Raw genomic sequence first — 15,603 nt, forward strand, 5'->3', positions numbered from 1 at the left:
CCCCCCCGACCCTACTCTCGACCCCCTGAGGGCGCAGCGTCCCCACCTCGCAGCATGGCTCCTAGCGGCCGACGCGGGCCTGACGGACAGGTCTGGCAATCGGGCAAATTGTGTGGAGGAGGTGGAGCATGAGGCCCAGTCGCCGAAAGCCAGCAAGGGCCAGCGCCTTGCAGGTCCTTGTCTTGGCACAGAGAAACCTCACTATCACATGTACACAGGGAATTTGGTGCACATGCTCCACTGGCAGAAGCACTTATGCATTGGCTGGCATGGCCATCCACCCTCCAGGTCTCGGTGTCCTTTGCAAAACAGGGCACAGATGCATTTCAGTGCAAGGGTGCATCTCCTCTTGAGTGCATTGTGTGACGAGTGCCTACAGATGAGACTGGTCATGGGGAGAATTTGGGGAACGGGCACAGGCTTCAGGGGAGGACAACCCTATTAAGTGGCTGTCTTAGGTGGTAGATGTGGGAAGTCACCTAAGGTGGCAGAGTGACAGGGAAATCTTCTGGCAAGCTATCTCACCTAGGTCCAACTGAAATAAAATGTGAGTAGTCCTCTTACACAGCTCCTGTTCCTTTAAATGAGGCTGTGCTGGAGAACGCCCCAATGGGTTGCGGGCCCCATGCTAATCCATGGGTGTCCCATGGGTCTCATTGGCCCACTGACTTCAGTATTGTCCACACTGACTGGCAGCGGCTCTCCAGGGTTTCAAGCAGGGGGCAATCTCAGCCCTATCTGGAGACACCAGAGATTGAGCCTGGGACTGTCTGTAGGCCAAGTAGATGCCACTGAGCTATAGCTTGGATTTTTAGACTTTGGACTTCATGGTCTTCTTCTATAATGGTGGTGGTGGGGGAGTTCTTAAGCTGGTAATGCTTCACTTACATTGATATGTGGCAAGCAGACTCTGCTGCATCTGTAGGTACTCCTGGGCACGTCTGCCTCTGATGGTGCTACTGGACCCGCCTCGGTTTCCCGTGGTTCCTTTGTCTCCATCTTTCCTTTTCTGCTGTGTTTTGTCCCGGGCTGAAAAGAAGGAAGTGGCTGGTGGCTGTGATACAATTTGTAAAGTACTTTGCAGCCTTTGTGATCTGCACATCAACAACCATGCGAGATGGGTTGCCGCTCTTCCCATTTTACAGCTGGGAAATGAAATTGAGAGAAGAGGTGCTTGCTTGAGATCATGTTGCTGTGAGCCTGTTTTAGGGGTAACACCTGAACCCACAATAGGCAACAGAGAGGAAGCCACCTTTCCCCCAAACGACACATTCTGCCTTCTGGCTCCAGTGTTGTGAACAGCCTGCCATTGTGATTGCAAAATTCTTTCGGGGAGAGGTTTGAGGCCCAGGGTGGGTGGGCAAAAGCAGAAGGTGGGCAGCTGACATTAATATTAATTCTGCTGCAGTATGTCCTGGGTGCTGGACAACAGGGAAGGGCAGGCCTTAGACTTACAGTATGGGATCTACTTTGTGTTTTACTAGCAGCCGCAAACCCACCTTTTGCAACCAGGTGCAGAAGATGTAGAATTAAAGAACATGGTGCTTCTGAACAACGGCCGAGCTAATGGATTTGTTTTGAGTTTCAGAACTGAGCTGAACTCACAGTCCCTCCACACAAAAATCTGTTCCTAGTGACCCCAAGCTTTGTTCATTTCAGCAGTTCAACTGTGGGAAGGGGGGCTCATTTTGTTGTTGCTCTTGTTAAATAACTGGGAGCCAGAAACACTTGCTGATCTACTGCGAAAAGCCTGTCAGTAGATCCCAATTTATCTTCTGCTTACTCTTGCTGCACAGTACAGAGCTTTCAACCTACTGTAGAGTAAACCAATGTGGTGTAGTGGATTTGGGTGTGGGAAACCCAAGTTCAAATGCCTATTCGGCCACAAAACTTATTGGAAGGGGGCAAGATTCTATGGGCTTGTCCATACTACACAAGAGTTGAATGTGAATTTGCACCTACCTGTCTCCTTATTAATGTTGGCGGGTGTCCAACATTATGTCCTCCTCACCCTAATGTTGTGCAGGACCTTCCCCCACCCCTTTAAATTCAGGAGGGTTTTGTTGTTGTTCTTGGGTATTTTAGACTTTCTAAGGATTGCAAAAGAACACCCAGCATTTAAAAGGGAAAGGTGTGAGAAACACTGGCATGGGGAGAATGTCCTGTGACTGCGGCCTTGCATTAATGGGGAGACAGTCACAAATTCACATTTTGTTGTGGTGTGGATAAGCCCTCTCTCTGAGCTTAAACTGCCTCACAAGGTTGTTGGTGAGGATGGGAATGCTGTGTGCACCAATACAGTTTGTGCACACCCTCCCATTTACTCTTCATCCAGTCGTCGTCCCCCTCCCCCCGCTGGTTTGGGAAGTGGTATATGCACAGTGTTAGCCACAATCCATATTTATCCTGCCGATTCTCATGAAAGACTGCATTTTGATGCGTTTCCTCCCAAACCGGCTTTGATCCGAATTGAGACAAAGAGCAGCCTTTCAAGCATGTAATGTGTACACACAGCCACACTTGTTGGGAAGGGCAGGAGGTGAGTTTGAGGGCTGGCTGATGTCTTGTGAGGACGGGGTATAGGGAAGACTCAAGTGGAAAGACATGGACTTAGGGAAATGCTTTGAAGACAAAGGGAGGCACAAGGTGGAATGTGGAGGAAAGAAAGAAAGAAAGAAAGAAAGAAAGAAAGAAAGAAGTGGGTTTATATATAGAGAGGTGGTGTGTAGTTGAAGGCAGAGGAATACATGTAGCACTAGGCATTAGGGGAATGGGAGATGGAGAAGGAGATAAAGGTGCCCAAGATCAGATACGTAGGAAGATGGAAAAGGGGGTTTAGGGGAGAAGAGACAGCAACAGACTCCTGGGCAAATACGACTTGTGGAGAACACTGTGGTAAGCTGGGTGGGTTTGCTAAGGAAGCAGAACTTGGCCTAGTCCCCGTCCGAGACAGGGATTCAGCTCTTGACCTTTGGGGGCTGTTCCCAGCTCTAGGAGAGCGAATGGGGTCTTCAGTGGACTAGCTAAACCCATGGGTTAGTGGCACAGTGTGGGGCTAGAGAGAGGGGTGGGAATTAGGACTTGTGCCGCTGCTTCCAGCTCAGCCATTGTATTTGTGTGACCTTGGCAGGGAGTCTTCCTCCCACCTGCACCATTGAGGATGGCGGTGGAGGTACCTGCCTCTTTGTAAGTGGCTTCTGGAGGCCAGAGAGAAGGGATTTTGGTCACTTCTTGGTTCTTGGTCCAGGTTTTAGTTTAATGGTGTAGGGGGGGGGGAGAAGGAAATAAGTCCAGCTGTTCCCCCAGGTTTTGCTGCTGTTATTGCTTTTTTTTTGTTGAAAAAAATTATTATTACTATTATAGCTTTGCCAAGGCATGCTGAGAACTGCGAAATCGTGACACAGAGAGAGGGAGAGGAGAAAGAGAGAGAGAGAGACTAGACAGGGTGGGGATGTCACCTGCCCCCCCTACCATTCCACCACCCCCCAGTCTGCTGCAACGCAGAAACCAGGGAATGGAATAGGAAAGAAAATGAAATGCGTCTGAAGCGAGGAGAAGGGAGAAATCGTCGGGTGGAAAAGGTGGGGGGGAGGGCGAGAGAGCCAGCGAGTGAGCGAGAGGCCTGGCCCTGCCGTAGCTCCAGCCCCCCTCTCTCCCCCTGCACAGTATCGATCGGCAGCCGTGGCTCGAAACCATTTTCATTGTCAGGCGCTTGGGCTGACGGATGCCCCCCCCCAACAAAGCGCAGCCGCTGGGGGATGGGAAGGGATGCTGCAGCTTGGGGGCTGGTTCCCCACACCCCATCATATTAATCCTATTTATCATCCCTGCTTCAGTTTTATCCCTCCAAAATAATATCTCACTGCAAATTCCAGTGTCCCCTATTCCTCTCCCTTTCTGCCCCCTGTCCCCCACCCTTTCTTTTCTTTGTAGTTTGTTGAAGGGGACCATTGTTCATCAGAAGCCACCCCCCCCTGTACACACCCATTTCTCAAATTTCCCTTATCATAGGGGGCATACTCCAGATCCCTTAACATGGATTAGTTACCCCTTAACACACATTAGATATCCCTCCTTACTCGCAGCTAGGACCGTTAAAGAGAGGCAAAGAGGACGGGATTTATTTTTCACCCTTTCGATGTACGCTTATGGGTTAAATGTGATTCTCAGTGATATTGGGGGTGGCGTGAGCATGGGTCTCGAGTCTGGGTATCATTCCCAATGTACTGAACCCATATCAAAATTGAGGAAAAGTCCCAGTATATGTACCACCTCCCCCCACCATGTATTGCCAGGCGTTGTTCTGTCCTGATCGCAGTCCGAATGAGAATTATACATAGTTTAACTGATGGTTTATCGTGCTGGACCATGTATTGGGATTCAGGTGCTGGATCATGACTTGTGTCCCAGACTGGGGGTGACAGAAGGGAACAGAAGCTTTGTGGGGACTTAGAACAGTTTCTGAAACATTTCATAAGGAGAAATCTGGAGATATGAGTGGAAGGTGAAGGGAAATACTCAAGTGTGCAGTTGTACACCATGCACATACAGAGGAGGTGGCCTGTGTTCTGTGGTAGCTACTCTCTCACAATCCCGGATACATAAGATAGGCCGATGCAACCATTTTTGGCTAATTTGTGATTAGAAGCCCATCTCTCAGCAGGACGAGAGGATTGTGTGATTATTCCAACCCCATCTCCAGATCACCTCTCCTTCATCCTCAGAAAAGTTCCAAGTGATCCAGAGGCTGAGTTGTTGAAATGGGTGTTGAAATAATTCCATAAGCGCCCTCCGTCATGTAGCAAAAGGAGCCGGCTTTGGCTTCCTACATCGCAAATGAGCAATAAAGCAGTTGCTTGAATCAGTTCTGATGTGTGCTTCTACTTTCACATGCAGGCATATGTATTAAGCCACACTCCTTATTCATTATCCTATATTCTCTCATGTTTAATTCCACCATCATGTGCACCTACTCGTTTGTGTACACGTCATCCTGAACATGAATCAGTGCTTCATCTCACATGCTTGTGCCTTTTAATTTTATTTCTGGGCTTTTTCACCCTAGTTTTTCTCCCCATAAATCTGCTCAAAACACAGTTTTACACTTGAATACTAACTGGCAAACATTCTCTCTCTGTGTGTATGTCTCTCTGTTTCACGGGCACTTCAGTTCAGCTTGATGATACTTTTTAATTGCAGGAGAAAGTATAAATAATCAAAATGAGCTTCACAAGCTGACAAGGCTTGTGTCCCCCCCCCCCACTTTCCTACACACGCTCGCACAAACATTCAGTTTAAATTGTCTTTCATGGCCCATTTCTGCCTCCATCTAAATAAAGTTTCATCATCTTCATAGCACATCTTCATAAGGGAGTTTCCTGCATTTTCAAATCTGCTAGCAGAGCTAATCAAAAGTAAGCACCCCAAGCTGCCTTTACAAACATCAACACAAATGTATGCCTAAATGAGTAAGGAGGATCCTTTCCCCCTTTTGAAAAAGTGATGTTAGATACCGAGCATTTAAAATGGTAAGAGTTGGAAGGGACCCTGAGGATCATCTAATCCAACCCCCTGCAATGCAGGAATATGCAGCTATCCCGTATGGGGATCAAATCTGCAACCTTGGCATTATCGGCACCATGCTCTAACCAACTAAGCCATGAAGGACTTGTTTAGACAAGGGCACAGCATTGGCACATAACTGAAAGCATGTGAAGCAATGAAAGGAAGAAAGCATGATTACGGGTTTGCACAGCATTCTGCTTCACGGACTTTTCTTCCTGCCCTGAGTCCATGATTTCTCCCTGACCCACTGTGGACTACCTGGGCCTTCGGCATGTTGTTACCATGGGCATGGGATTTGCTTGGTGTGTCTGATTTCTTGAATCCCTGCCCTCTAAACTCAGATATTTAGAGGGAGCTTCAGGCTTTTTTAGCGGTGCTAGAACAGGCACTTTGCACACGATCAGAATCAAGCTACATTACTGAGCCTAGGCATTGAAACAAGAGTGCTGAGCTTTGGCTCTGATTAGACCAGGGGATTATCCACACCAAAGGAAAATGTGGATCATGTCTTGTTGTCCCGGACCTTTCCTCCTTTAAGTGCAGGGTCTTTCAGTTCTGGGCTTTTTGGAATTTTGAAGAATGGCGGGGGGGACCCAACCTTTTAAAAGGGAAATGTCCAGGACAGCACTGGGATGGGAAGGATGTCATGTGGATGCCCCAACATTAATGGGGAGAGAGGCAGGTGCAAATCCACATTTTGGTCCTGTGTGGACAAGCCCTTTTTAAAATCACCCCTCCACACGCATCCCACAACTACAGCTGCAAATATGCTCACAGAGTTCATTTCCTTGCAATCGGTGATGGTTATTTATAGTGCATAAAATAAATGAAGTGCCACACAGAAATTAAAAATGGTCCAAATGCTTCTGGTGTAATTGTTGGCAAGGCACAGATGGGAGGTAGACAAGAATATTCTTTTTAAAAAGGTATTCATACAAATGTGGTGATTTGATGCCCCCTTTGCTTTCTCCCTTATTTATTTTTTAAGATTTATAAAAACAAAAGAGATATCAAAGGACGAAAAAAGCAAGAGGAGGAGTATTTTAAAAGGAAAACAACAACCAAATAAGACCACATAGGAAAGAGCTATCCCAGGCTGTGTACACATTACCAGTTAAAAATTCCGCTAAGTGGTTCTTTTTCTCTATTCAGATTGAAGCTGCTTTGGGGGGAAAACACATCAAAACGCAGTATTTCATAAGAAACGACAGGAGAGATATGGATTTTGGCTAATGTTGTGTGTACAACCATTTCCCAAACCAGCAGTGGGAGCGCACTCGGAGTAGAGCAAACGGAAAGAAAAGATGATAGCAAAATCAAAACATTCCCTTCTGTCCCAGCTACACACATTTTTAAAGACCATCCCCACGGCTGCTGATTTCTCTGCACACATGGTTCTGCATGTGTAGGGAGGCTGGAGCTGGTGAAGATCTGAGTGCTTTGGGAAACTGGAAACTAGCACTAGTGTGTTGAGGAAGGTTTATTTGACATAAGGCATGTGTGACACATGTGTGTTTAAGGCAGAATTTAAGGAGAACAAACAGTGTTTGCTGTTGCAAAAGGAGAGACAAGTGTGAAAGTGCAAATAGTAAAAATGTGCTGACAACAAGGACTCTGTGTGTATGTGAAGAAGCAAATGAGTATGAAAAAGATGAGGACAGAAATGTGGACAGCCAGAAGAGGAGTGTAAATGCAGAGAGCTATAAACGCACAAGCAAGGTGGAATAGAGTTATCCTTCCAGTTTCGCTCACATATAGTGCATTGCAGGGGGTTGGACTAGATGACCCTTGGGGTCCCTTTCAACTTTACAGTTCTGTTATTCTGTAACCAAGTCTTTTTCATGTATGCCTCACAACCTGAAAGCATTCCCTTCTATGCTATCTATAGAGCTTCGGAGCTTCTGAGATTTCATCAAGTACTTTCAATTCTGTCTTTGCAGCAAAACGGTCCAGAAAGTTGCATTTTTTAAAACAGATGAATGTTAAGATTATCTGAATGCCAAAATCTGTGCCCACAATTTATGCAGATGTCCTATGTGGCTGCAGAACAGGGGGGCACATACGTTCCTGCCTACAGTGCTTCAAGGTTTATAGCTAGTTCACACAGCCATTTCTGGTTTGGTTTTACACAGTGAAACCCTAACATGAACCACACAATGTTGCTCAAAGTTGGCAAGGCTAGGATATGTTGGATTGTAATTCAGACACCTGTTGAAATTTGGTGACCATGGTCCAAAAATGAGATCTGGATTGATTTCACATTGAAAAATAATCCAGAAAGGGTCACATTAAACAGTGTGATTTAGGTATGTTATAATCCAGAATGGCCGTCCTAACCTATACTGCTCATTGAAGTAGCACACAGCCATATTGCTGAATTTGGGAAATGCCAAGGGTGAAACCCACACCTCATCAAGAACATAACATTGGCTAGAATCCGTTTTTTTGTATCTGCCAATGCATTCACACGGTCATGCAGGTGTATGATGAATGACAACCACCTAGTTTGTGAAGGCGTCATGTGAAAAGGTCTGAAGAAATAAAGGTTACCTCAGGATTAAAAGCGATACCTGCCTTATATCAAGTGGTTGTATGAATGCATTGAGGGAGGGACTGTGACTCAAAGGGTCCTAGAATGAATCCCTAGCAACTCTCATCAACTCTGTCCATTGGCCATGCTGATGGGAGTTTTAGTTCAGCAACATCTGCACCCTTGCCCTAAATGGCTCCTTCTCAAGCCCAGAGGCCAAACTGTTTCCTCCAAGACTGGGAAGATCCATCAGGAAATGCCAGAACTCAAGCCTCTCATTTTTGAACTAGGGTGACTCCTTGCATGCCCTGTGAAAAGTCCCTGTTCTGCACAAATATTAAAGTACACATTGGCTTCCTTTGCCTTTTATGTTGCACACATGCCTTGGAAAGTGCATCTGAATTCTGCCTTTCCAGTGCTAAGGGGCCTGAATGCAGTGAAGGATTGGACTTCTCTATCTTTAACCATGGAGCAGGTTGTCATGCAGGTGGTGGGGGAAAGTTCATTTGCCAAAAGAAGTCATAGTCAGGTTATTTACATGCCACATTTCCCACAACTACATCAATGCTGAAAGTGCTTCGTGTAAAAACATTCAAAAACAGTTAATATAAAAGCAAAGTCTAAATAAGTAATACAATAACATAATGAAAAGTATAATATAGCTACAATGCTAAAAACAACAACAACCCAGTAATTTGTACATCAACATTTAAGGGAGCATACAGCTCAAGGAAAAAATACCAGTGACTTCACATCCAAATGTAACATCGACACACTTTGCAATGCCAACACCCCTTTTTATACCTCAGCCCAAAAAGCTAGTAAATCCTCTCCGAGTTGTTCCAGCAGCCTCTGCAAAGGGGCCATAGTAGAGCATTATCTGCCCTTGTGAATTCTGTTTCAGTTTTACCTTAACTGGGCTGTGGTGGATGCACTGCGTTTCCAAAGTGATGGAGACCATGTACCTGTGTGGCACAGTGGGTCAGGACTCAAGTCACATTCCCCATCACCTTGGTCCTTCTGCACAACATGTTCTTCCAGTTTTCATGGTCCTTTTACAGTAACTTTGAGCTTGCCATTTCCACCACTTTTTGTGTAGAAATCCACTGCCTCCTTCACCCAGACACCCCCAGGTTGCAGGTTTTGGCCTACAGCAAGCAATGGGCCTAAATGTTGTGTACAGCGCTTGTGACAATGACTCTTCAAATTTGTCCATGGAATGTTTTAGTGCTGAAGCTCTCTGAGGGTAACTTCTAAATATTTTCCCTCCCTTCTGATCAACTCTTTAAAGGTGCAGAAGTCGCACCAGCTCCCCTTTTCAAAGAGTGCCAGATGTGAGCCACACTCACAAAGGGATAATTAGGAGGATGCAGTAAGGCTCCTGATTATTCCTTTGCCAGTGTGTGCCAGAGTTAAATTTGGTGCCTGATGCAAGCCACACTACTTCACCTGGGGTTGGGTGATTTGCCCATGCACCATGGATCAGCCCCACCCATCTGTCAAACGTGGCTGATGGTTTCAGGCACAATTTGACCCAGAAATGGTTCCCTAGCTCTGTCTCAAAGGTACATGAGCTCTCTTTCCTACTTCGCATCTGGTTACCTTAGCCTTAATCCAAGAATGCAGATTCTGTGGCACTCTTGATGTTGTTGTATTCCAGCAACTTCCATCATCCCTGACTGGGCCATGTTGGCTGGGGCTGATTGGAGTCAGAGTCTAACAATATCATTTCCCCCTTCTTTGCCTTTATCTCCAACGTGAAGCCATGGTTTGTGTGTACTTGGCCTTATAAGACACACACTCTGCACATGCTCACAAGCAATTTCTTTGCCCCTGCCTTGTGGCCTGTCAAAAAACAAACCTGCCAATTGAGCAAAGATATTAATGCGGATACTGTGAACAGACTGGGGACAAGCCGGGCTGCTCGCTTGCGTTAATGTCTTCTTGTCAACACCCTCTGGTCTAAGAAACATGAAGCTATGTCCCAAGAGAAGGTGCTTAAGGAGGGGAAAGACCTCTCTGTAGGACAGAGCAGCCAAGAAGGCCTCAGGCCTAGACCTAGGGCTAGGATTGCCACTGAAACTTCACCTGAAGCAAAATTCGAGGCAAACATGCGTTGTGTTCCTCCAGAGGCGAAACACCCAAGGGAACTCAGAAGGGCATTGATGAGACGAACAACGTTTCACGGTGATCTTTTGCCACCACATTTCATTCAAAGTGAAATTTGGAGTTTGGAAATTCCAGGGTTTCTCCTCAGGCGAAACGCTAGGGGGAAAATCTCAGGAAAGCTAGAAGTTTCGACACAACCAGCAAAATAATATAGATAACAATCTACAGCAGAGGTTTGAATACCCCCGTGCCACGGACCCAGGCTTCGTTAGAGGAGTGCACCTGCAAACATTGGTGTGGAAAATGCCAGCCGCCTGTATAGGCAAGGGGAGAGATAGTAGTGAGCCACAGACCCCCTCCTTCTCTCCCTGCACTCCACCCCATAACTTGTTGTGCCTTCTGCCACCTCACCCTCCCAAAACCTGCCCCATTCCCTGTACTTTCCCCCCGCCTGCTGCTCCCCTCCCCCGCCCTGCTCCCCCGGGAGCGCACTCTAATAATGTATTTGATCGACTGGCGGCCGCGGACAAGCGATTATTGTCTTGTAGGGAGTCAAAAGTATTGATCGGGGGAGAAATATGAGCAGCGCGATGGAGCCGGCGCGTCACATACAATAACCACAGCCCCGGGGGAGCGCCCGCGACACCGGCCGTCTCCTCTCATTACCGCCCGCCTCAGCCAGCCGCGGGGACAGGGAGACAGGGACCGGGCAGGGCGACTCTGCTCTTGCCCCTCAATGCTGACCCGCAGGCCTATTGCTATTCCAGCCACAGGTTCCTCATAGACGGCATGGGTTGTGAGCTGTGGGGGGGGGGTAGGGAGCATGGCTGGCTCCTTAATGAATCTCTTTGCCCCCCTGAACAGCTCGGCTGGTGTGTCACAGTCGCAACCTCTGGCACTCCACTCCAGCAGAAAGAGGTCCTAATACTTGAGGTGGCCTGGGAGTGGGCATCTCTTCTGACCTGAAAGTCTGAGGATCTAATCCCAGAGATGTGGTGAGATTGCTCTGTACATGTTCAGAGGCCCTCTGAGCTAAACCTTAGGTCAAAGGAAAGCCTGCCTGCGATCACATTCCCAAACTGGTGCACATCTCACAACTTTGATACCCTAGTTTGAGGGCAAACTTCAGCCTTCGTCTTGTATCCTACATTGGCATCCCACTGTCTAGCAACTGCTGCTGACCTAACTCACAGTGAAGGATGCAGTGAGAATGGAGCATGAGGACTTTTTGCTGCCAGTCTAATTCAGGAACTCCTACTCCAAGAATTAAACACTAGTCCATTGTTCTTTTGTCACAGTAGAGTCAAACAGCCTTGGTTGCTTAGACTGCAAGTCCCAAGCCTCCTAACCAAGCAATAACTCCCATTAAATTCAGTCAGACATAATTCCAAGTAAGCATGTTTAGGATTGAGCTGCTGAAGTTTAGTTTAGTTTTAGTGATAGATCCCCTCTCTCAAAATCACAACTGCAGTGTTCCTATTTTGCAGGGCAAGAGCTGTACAGTACTTTCAAAGTTGCAAAACTGTTTTTGCAGTTTTTCGTTGTTGTTTGCAATGACCCTGTGAGGCAGGGCACTGTTCCCATTTTACATCTCAGGGACTGACATTGGACCACTGGCTTAAGGCCTCTCAACAAATAACTTGTTTTGATCTATGCTTTCCTGCTTCTGTTCACAAGCTGCTGGGCCCTTTTAAGTGAACATGTATATAGAGCTGTCTTTATATAAAGAGTTCATCTAGTCCAGTATTGCCTACTTTGACTGATGGTGGCTCTCCAAGGACTCAAAACAGAGTTCTTTCGCTTCTTTGCAATGTTCAGACTTTTAAAGTGAAGACACCGGGCTGGAGTCTAAAGCATCTGGAGGGCACTAGGTTGGAGAAGGCTGCTCTGTTAGTTCTGGTAGTGTGTGTGTGTGTGTGTGTGTGTGTGTGTGTGAAGTTTCTGCTACTCTGGGGCTCATAACCCTCTTATTCCAGCTCCTGGGCTCTCTAAACTTACATAAGCAGCTGTGGATATGTGCTTTTAACTCCCATACACCCAATTAGTCTAAGCCTAAATTACCGGTAGTAGAGGGGTCTGTGTGATTTTCTGGACGGTGCAAGTTTTACTTGAAATGGGTTAGAGCAAAGGTGTACAAGATGGAATGTAAGCAATTTTCTGTCTTGGAAAATTGTTATTCATGGGCTTGTTAGGGGCATAGCTTGTAGGTGTGTCTGGGTGGCCATGTGTCACAGTGTTCCTCGATGTGTGTGCGCACAATTTCTTTCTCGTGTATTTTAGGGGCTTTGCCCTGGGCAAAGTCTGGCCTCTTAGTTGCCAACCCTGAAGGCAAAAGTGGGATGTGGATAAGCAGAACATGTGGCAATGAGACTTGGCAGCTGGTGAGCATGAATTGGGGCCTTTGCGCTTCAACCCTAACTCCAGAGTGGCTCTCTGGCAGAATTAGCTGCTGACCCGAGCTGTGAATACAAATGGATCGCTCCCATGTAGACATTGCATATAAGGGGTTCATCTTCATGGAGAATAAAACTATCACTGGCCACTAGCCATGATGGCTGTGCTCTTTCTCCATTGTCAGCGGCAGTAATGCTTCTGAATACCAGTTGCTGGAAGCGAGAGTGCTCTCTTGTGCTCAGGTCCTGCTTGCGATCGTCCCAGAAGCATCTGGTTGACCACTGTGAGAACAGGATACTGCACTAGATGGGTCATTGGCCTGATCCAGCAGGCTCTTCTTACGTTCTTATCTTGCATATAGTAAATAAATGATCTCAGGTCAGACTACTTGCATTACGAAAACCTCTAACCAATGATAAATCCATAATTCTCACTGTCTGTATTTCTCTGTTTTTTCTTTCCTTCCTTCTCACTTTTAACAACTCCCCCCCCCTCACCCCATCCCAAGCCATGTATAGCTTTACCTGAAGCTCCAGATAATACTTTCATACATCTGATGAAGTGGGCTGTAGGTTCGGTCATAATAAATGTACTAGTCTTTAAGGAGCCGCAAGACTCTTCATTGTTTTTGCTGCAAGAGACTCGCACAGCTACCCCTCTGAAAAAAGCAAAACTCAGTGTACTCCTGGCTGTCCAAATGTGTGAGACTGTGAGTAGTAGTGTTTGGTGGATACACTGATGCTTGTGTGTGTGTGTGTGTGTGTGTGTGTGTGTGTGTTTGTGCATGTGTCACATTGCTGAGAGCAAATGTGATGGTCATCATGTGCAAGGGAGAGCTGTTGGGTGGGACCGTGCTGTCTCGCAGACTGGAACAGGCCACATCGCCACAGGTGAGTGTGAGAACTGGTGGCATGCTGCTTCCCCCCAGTGGTGAGTTGGCAAAAATGCAGAACCAACTGCTGGCATCGAGCAGCAGCTATGTGTTGTCTTACTTACTTGGCTTTTATGGGGCTTAGAGCTTATCCACATTTACCTTTTGCCCCACTCATTCCAGGCATAGGTCCATGCTTTCAAGTGTTGTGTCTGACTGAGTGCTAAAGAGCGGGCTTTTGCAGGGAAAGCTCTGGGGCAAAAAAAGGGGCGCTCGGACTCAGAGCTTTAAAGTGTGGACTGTGCCTGGAAAGAGCAGAGGAAAGGTAAGTGTGGATGAACCCTGAGCCCCAGAATCTGTTTCTAATGCCAGAGGTCAGCCCTAGAGCATATGATGCAATAAGAAAACTGAGTATAAACAGAGTGGTTTTCTCTCATCGCCAGTTAACCAAAGCCAGGCCCCACATTTCTGATGTTTGGGGAGGGTTTCCAGGGTTCATCAGTCTGGAGTCACCCCAATTGTGAAGACAGAAAGGTGGTTCTTGTCTCTTCAGTGATAACTAAACCTGGATGAGTAGATGCCTCACCATCTTAACATAATAAGCTCCACATTGAGTCGTCCACAATGAGCTGTGAGGATATTCAGTTAAGAAGACCATCATTATGAGATTTCCTGTAAGAGGTAGGATGGGATTAGGATTGCTAGGTCCAGACCCTCAGAGATCGCATTTACCGTTTCAGGGCTGTTTCTCTGTCTTATCATCCAGACAGTCTGAGTCCTGCTGTACCACCTGGGGACCCGAGGCACTTGCCTAGGGCTGTGTACACATTACTGGCTTAAAACACAGTTAGGCTGCTTGCCCCCCCCCCCCAAATCAGATCGAAGCTGGTTCTGGTTGGGGGTTGGGGGAATGCATAAGAATGTAGTTTTTCCTAAGAAATGACAAGGCAGATACAGAATATCTATGGATTGTGACCAACCTGGTGTGAACACTGCTTCCCAAAGCAGTGGTGAGGGCACACAGGATGCAGTGCAAGCAGGGTTGTGTGTACACAGCCCTGGACAGCATTTCTCCAGCCACTGCCAAAGGGGTTCAGTTTCCTTTTTCCCCAGTCCCACATTAGCACACATGCTTCCGCTGCTAAGGACATGCCAACCAATAGAGAGGGATTGTGACAGCAGCTGCAGAAGGAGTACCTAGTAGGCCTGGGAGCCAGGTTTTAAGGATTGTCTGGATGAACAGGTCCTTGACCCAAGAGGACTAAAGTCCACTGAGAGGTGTCAGGGCCAGTGGCAAGCTGGAGGTTGATGGGAAATGTGTTGTATATCCAAGGGAGGTCCTAAGGCTCTTGCCAAGCTATTGGCTATAAGCAGTATTTGAGGTGGGATGTAGGACTCAAATTGCAGGATCTAGTTTGTGTGTGTGTTTTGGGGAGAGGAACTGTGTTGCTGTTTTAATCCTTCAGCTAGCATGCCGAAAAGATGTCCCACTCACATTGGGGGTTGGGGCTGGGCATTATTCCAGATTCAAGAGAAAATTTGTCTGTGCTCATGCCCAGGTATGTAGTACAGCATGTGTGAGAGAATGTGGTGCCGTGGTGAGTGCATTTTGCACGAACCCTTCACACCACATCTGTGTTGGGTGTCCAGGAGTGTATGCATCAGAGCCCTGGGTATGGCAAGCACAAAGGGGAGGGCAACACCTGTGGGCGACAAGGGTAATTGGCAGGTAACACACATGCCCACGCACATGTGTTTGTTGTGTGCCAGTCCTTGCAGTGTTCTTGGCTCCCACCCCCCAACATACCGCTATGGCTCCTTCCTCCCAGCTGCTTCCTGCCACATTCACTGTTCTTGCTTCTGAAGCACCAGGGGACTCCCCCGGCTCTGCCCCAAGCTCAGAGGCCCTTCCTTGTCCCGCCATCCGCTCTTCCCCTCTCTGGAAGAGGTACCGGCTGTCAGCGGCAGGCAGGGCTCTCCAATGCTCTCTCTCCTGCACCAGAAGCATCGTTGCCATGGTGAACTCAGGGCTGTGGGCGGCAGGTAAGTGCCAGAGGATATACTGAGTGCATGGGCCACAAACAATGCTGCCCCTGTCACACCCCACTTTCAGCACTTTTTTGAAAACTGTTGT

General features: G+C 47.3%; 1 protein-coding gene across 10 annotated transcripts in view; it reads left to right on the plus strand.

Moving 5' to 3' along the window:
* The window catches only part of POU2F2 (POU class 2 homeobox 2), a 105,515-nt gene that overhangs the window by 52,824 nt on the left and 37,088 nt on the right, over positions 1-15,603 (plus strand). The window contains exon 1 of one of the 10 annotated variants that reach the window (XM_081868984.1): positions 15,416-15,512. The exons of the other annotated variants lie outside the window; for them this stretch is intronic. Within the exon in view, the coding sequence (XP_081725110.1) occupies positions 15,485-15,512 (28 nt within the window). The 5' untranslated portion in view covers positions 15,416-15,484. Of the gene's footprint in view, positions 1-15,415; positions 15,513-15,603 lie in introns of those variants that run through there. 10 annotated transcript variants of the gene reach the window in all.

This window comes from Podarcis erhardii (genome assembly GCF_964252035.2).
Source record: "Podarcis erhardii genome assembly, chromosome: 7".
Taxonomy (NCBI): Eukaryota; Metazoa; Chordata; class Lepidosauria; order Squamata; family Lacertidae; genus Podarcis; species Podarcis erhardii.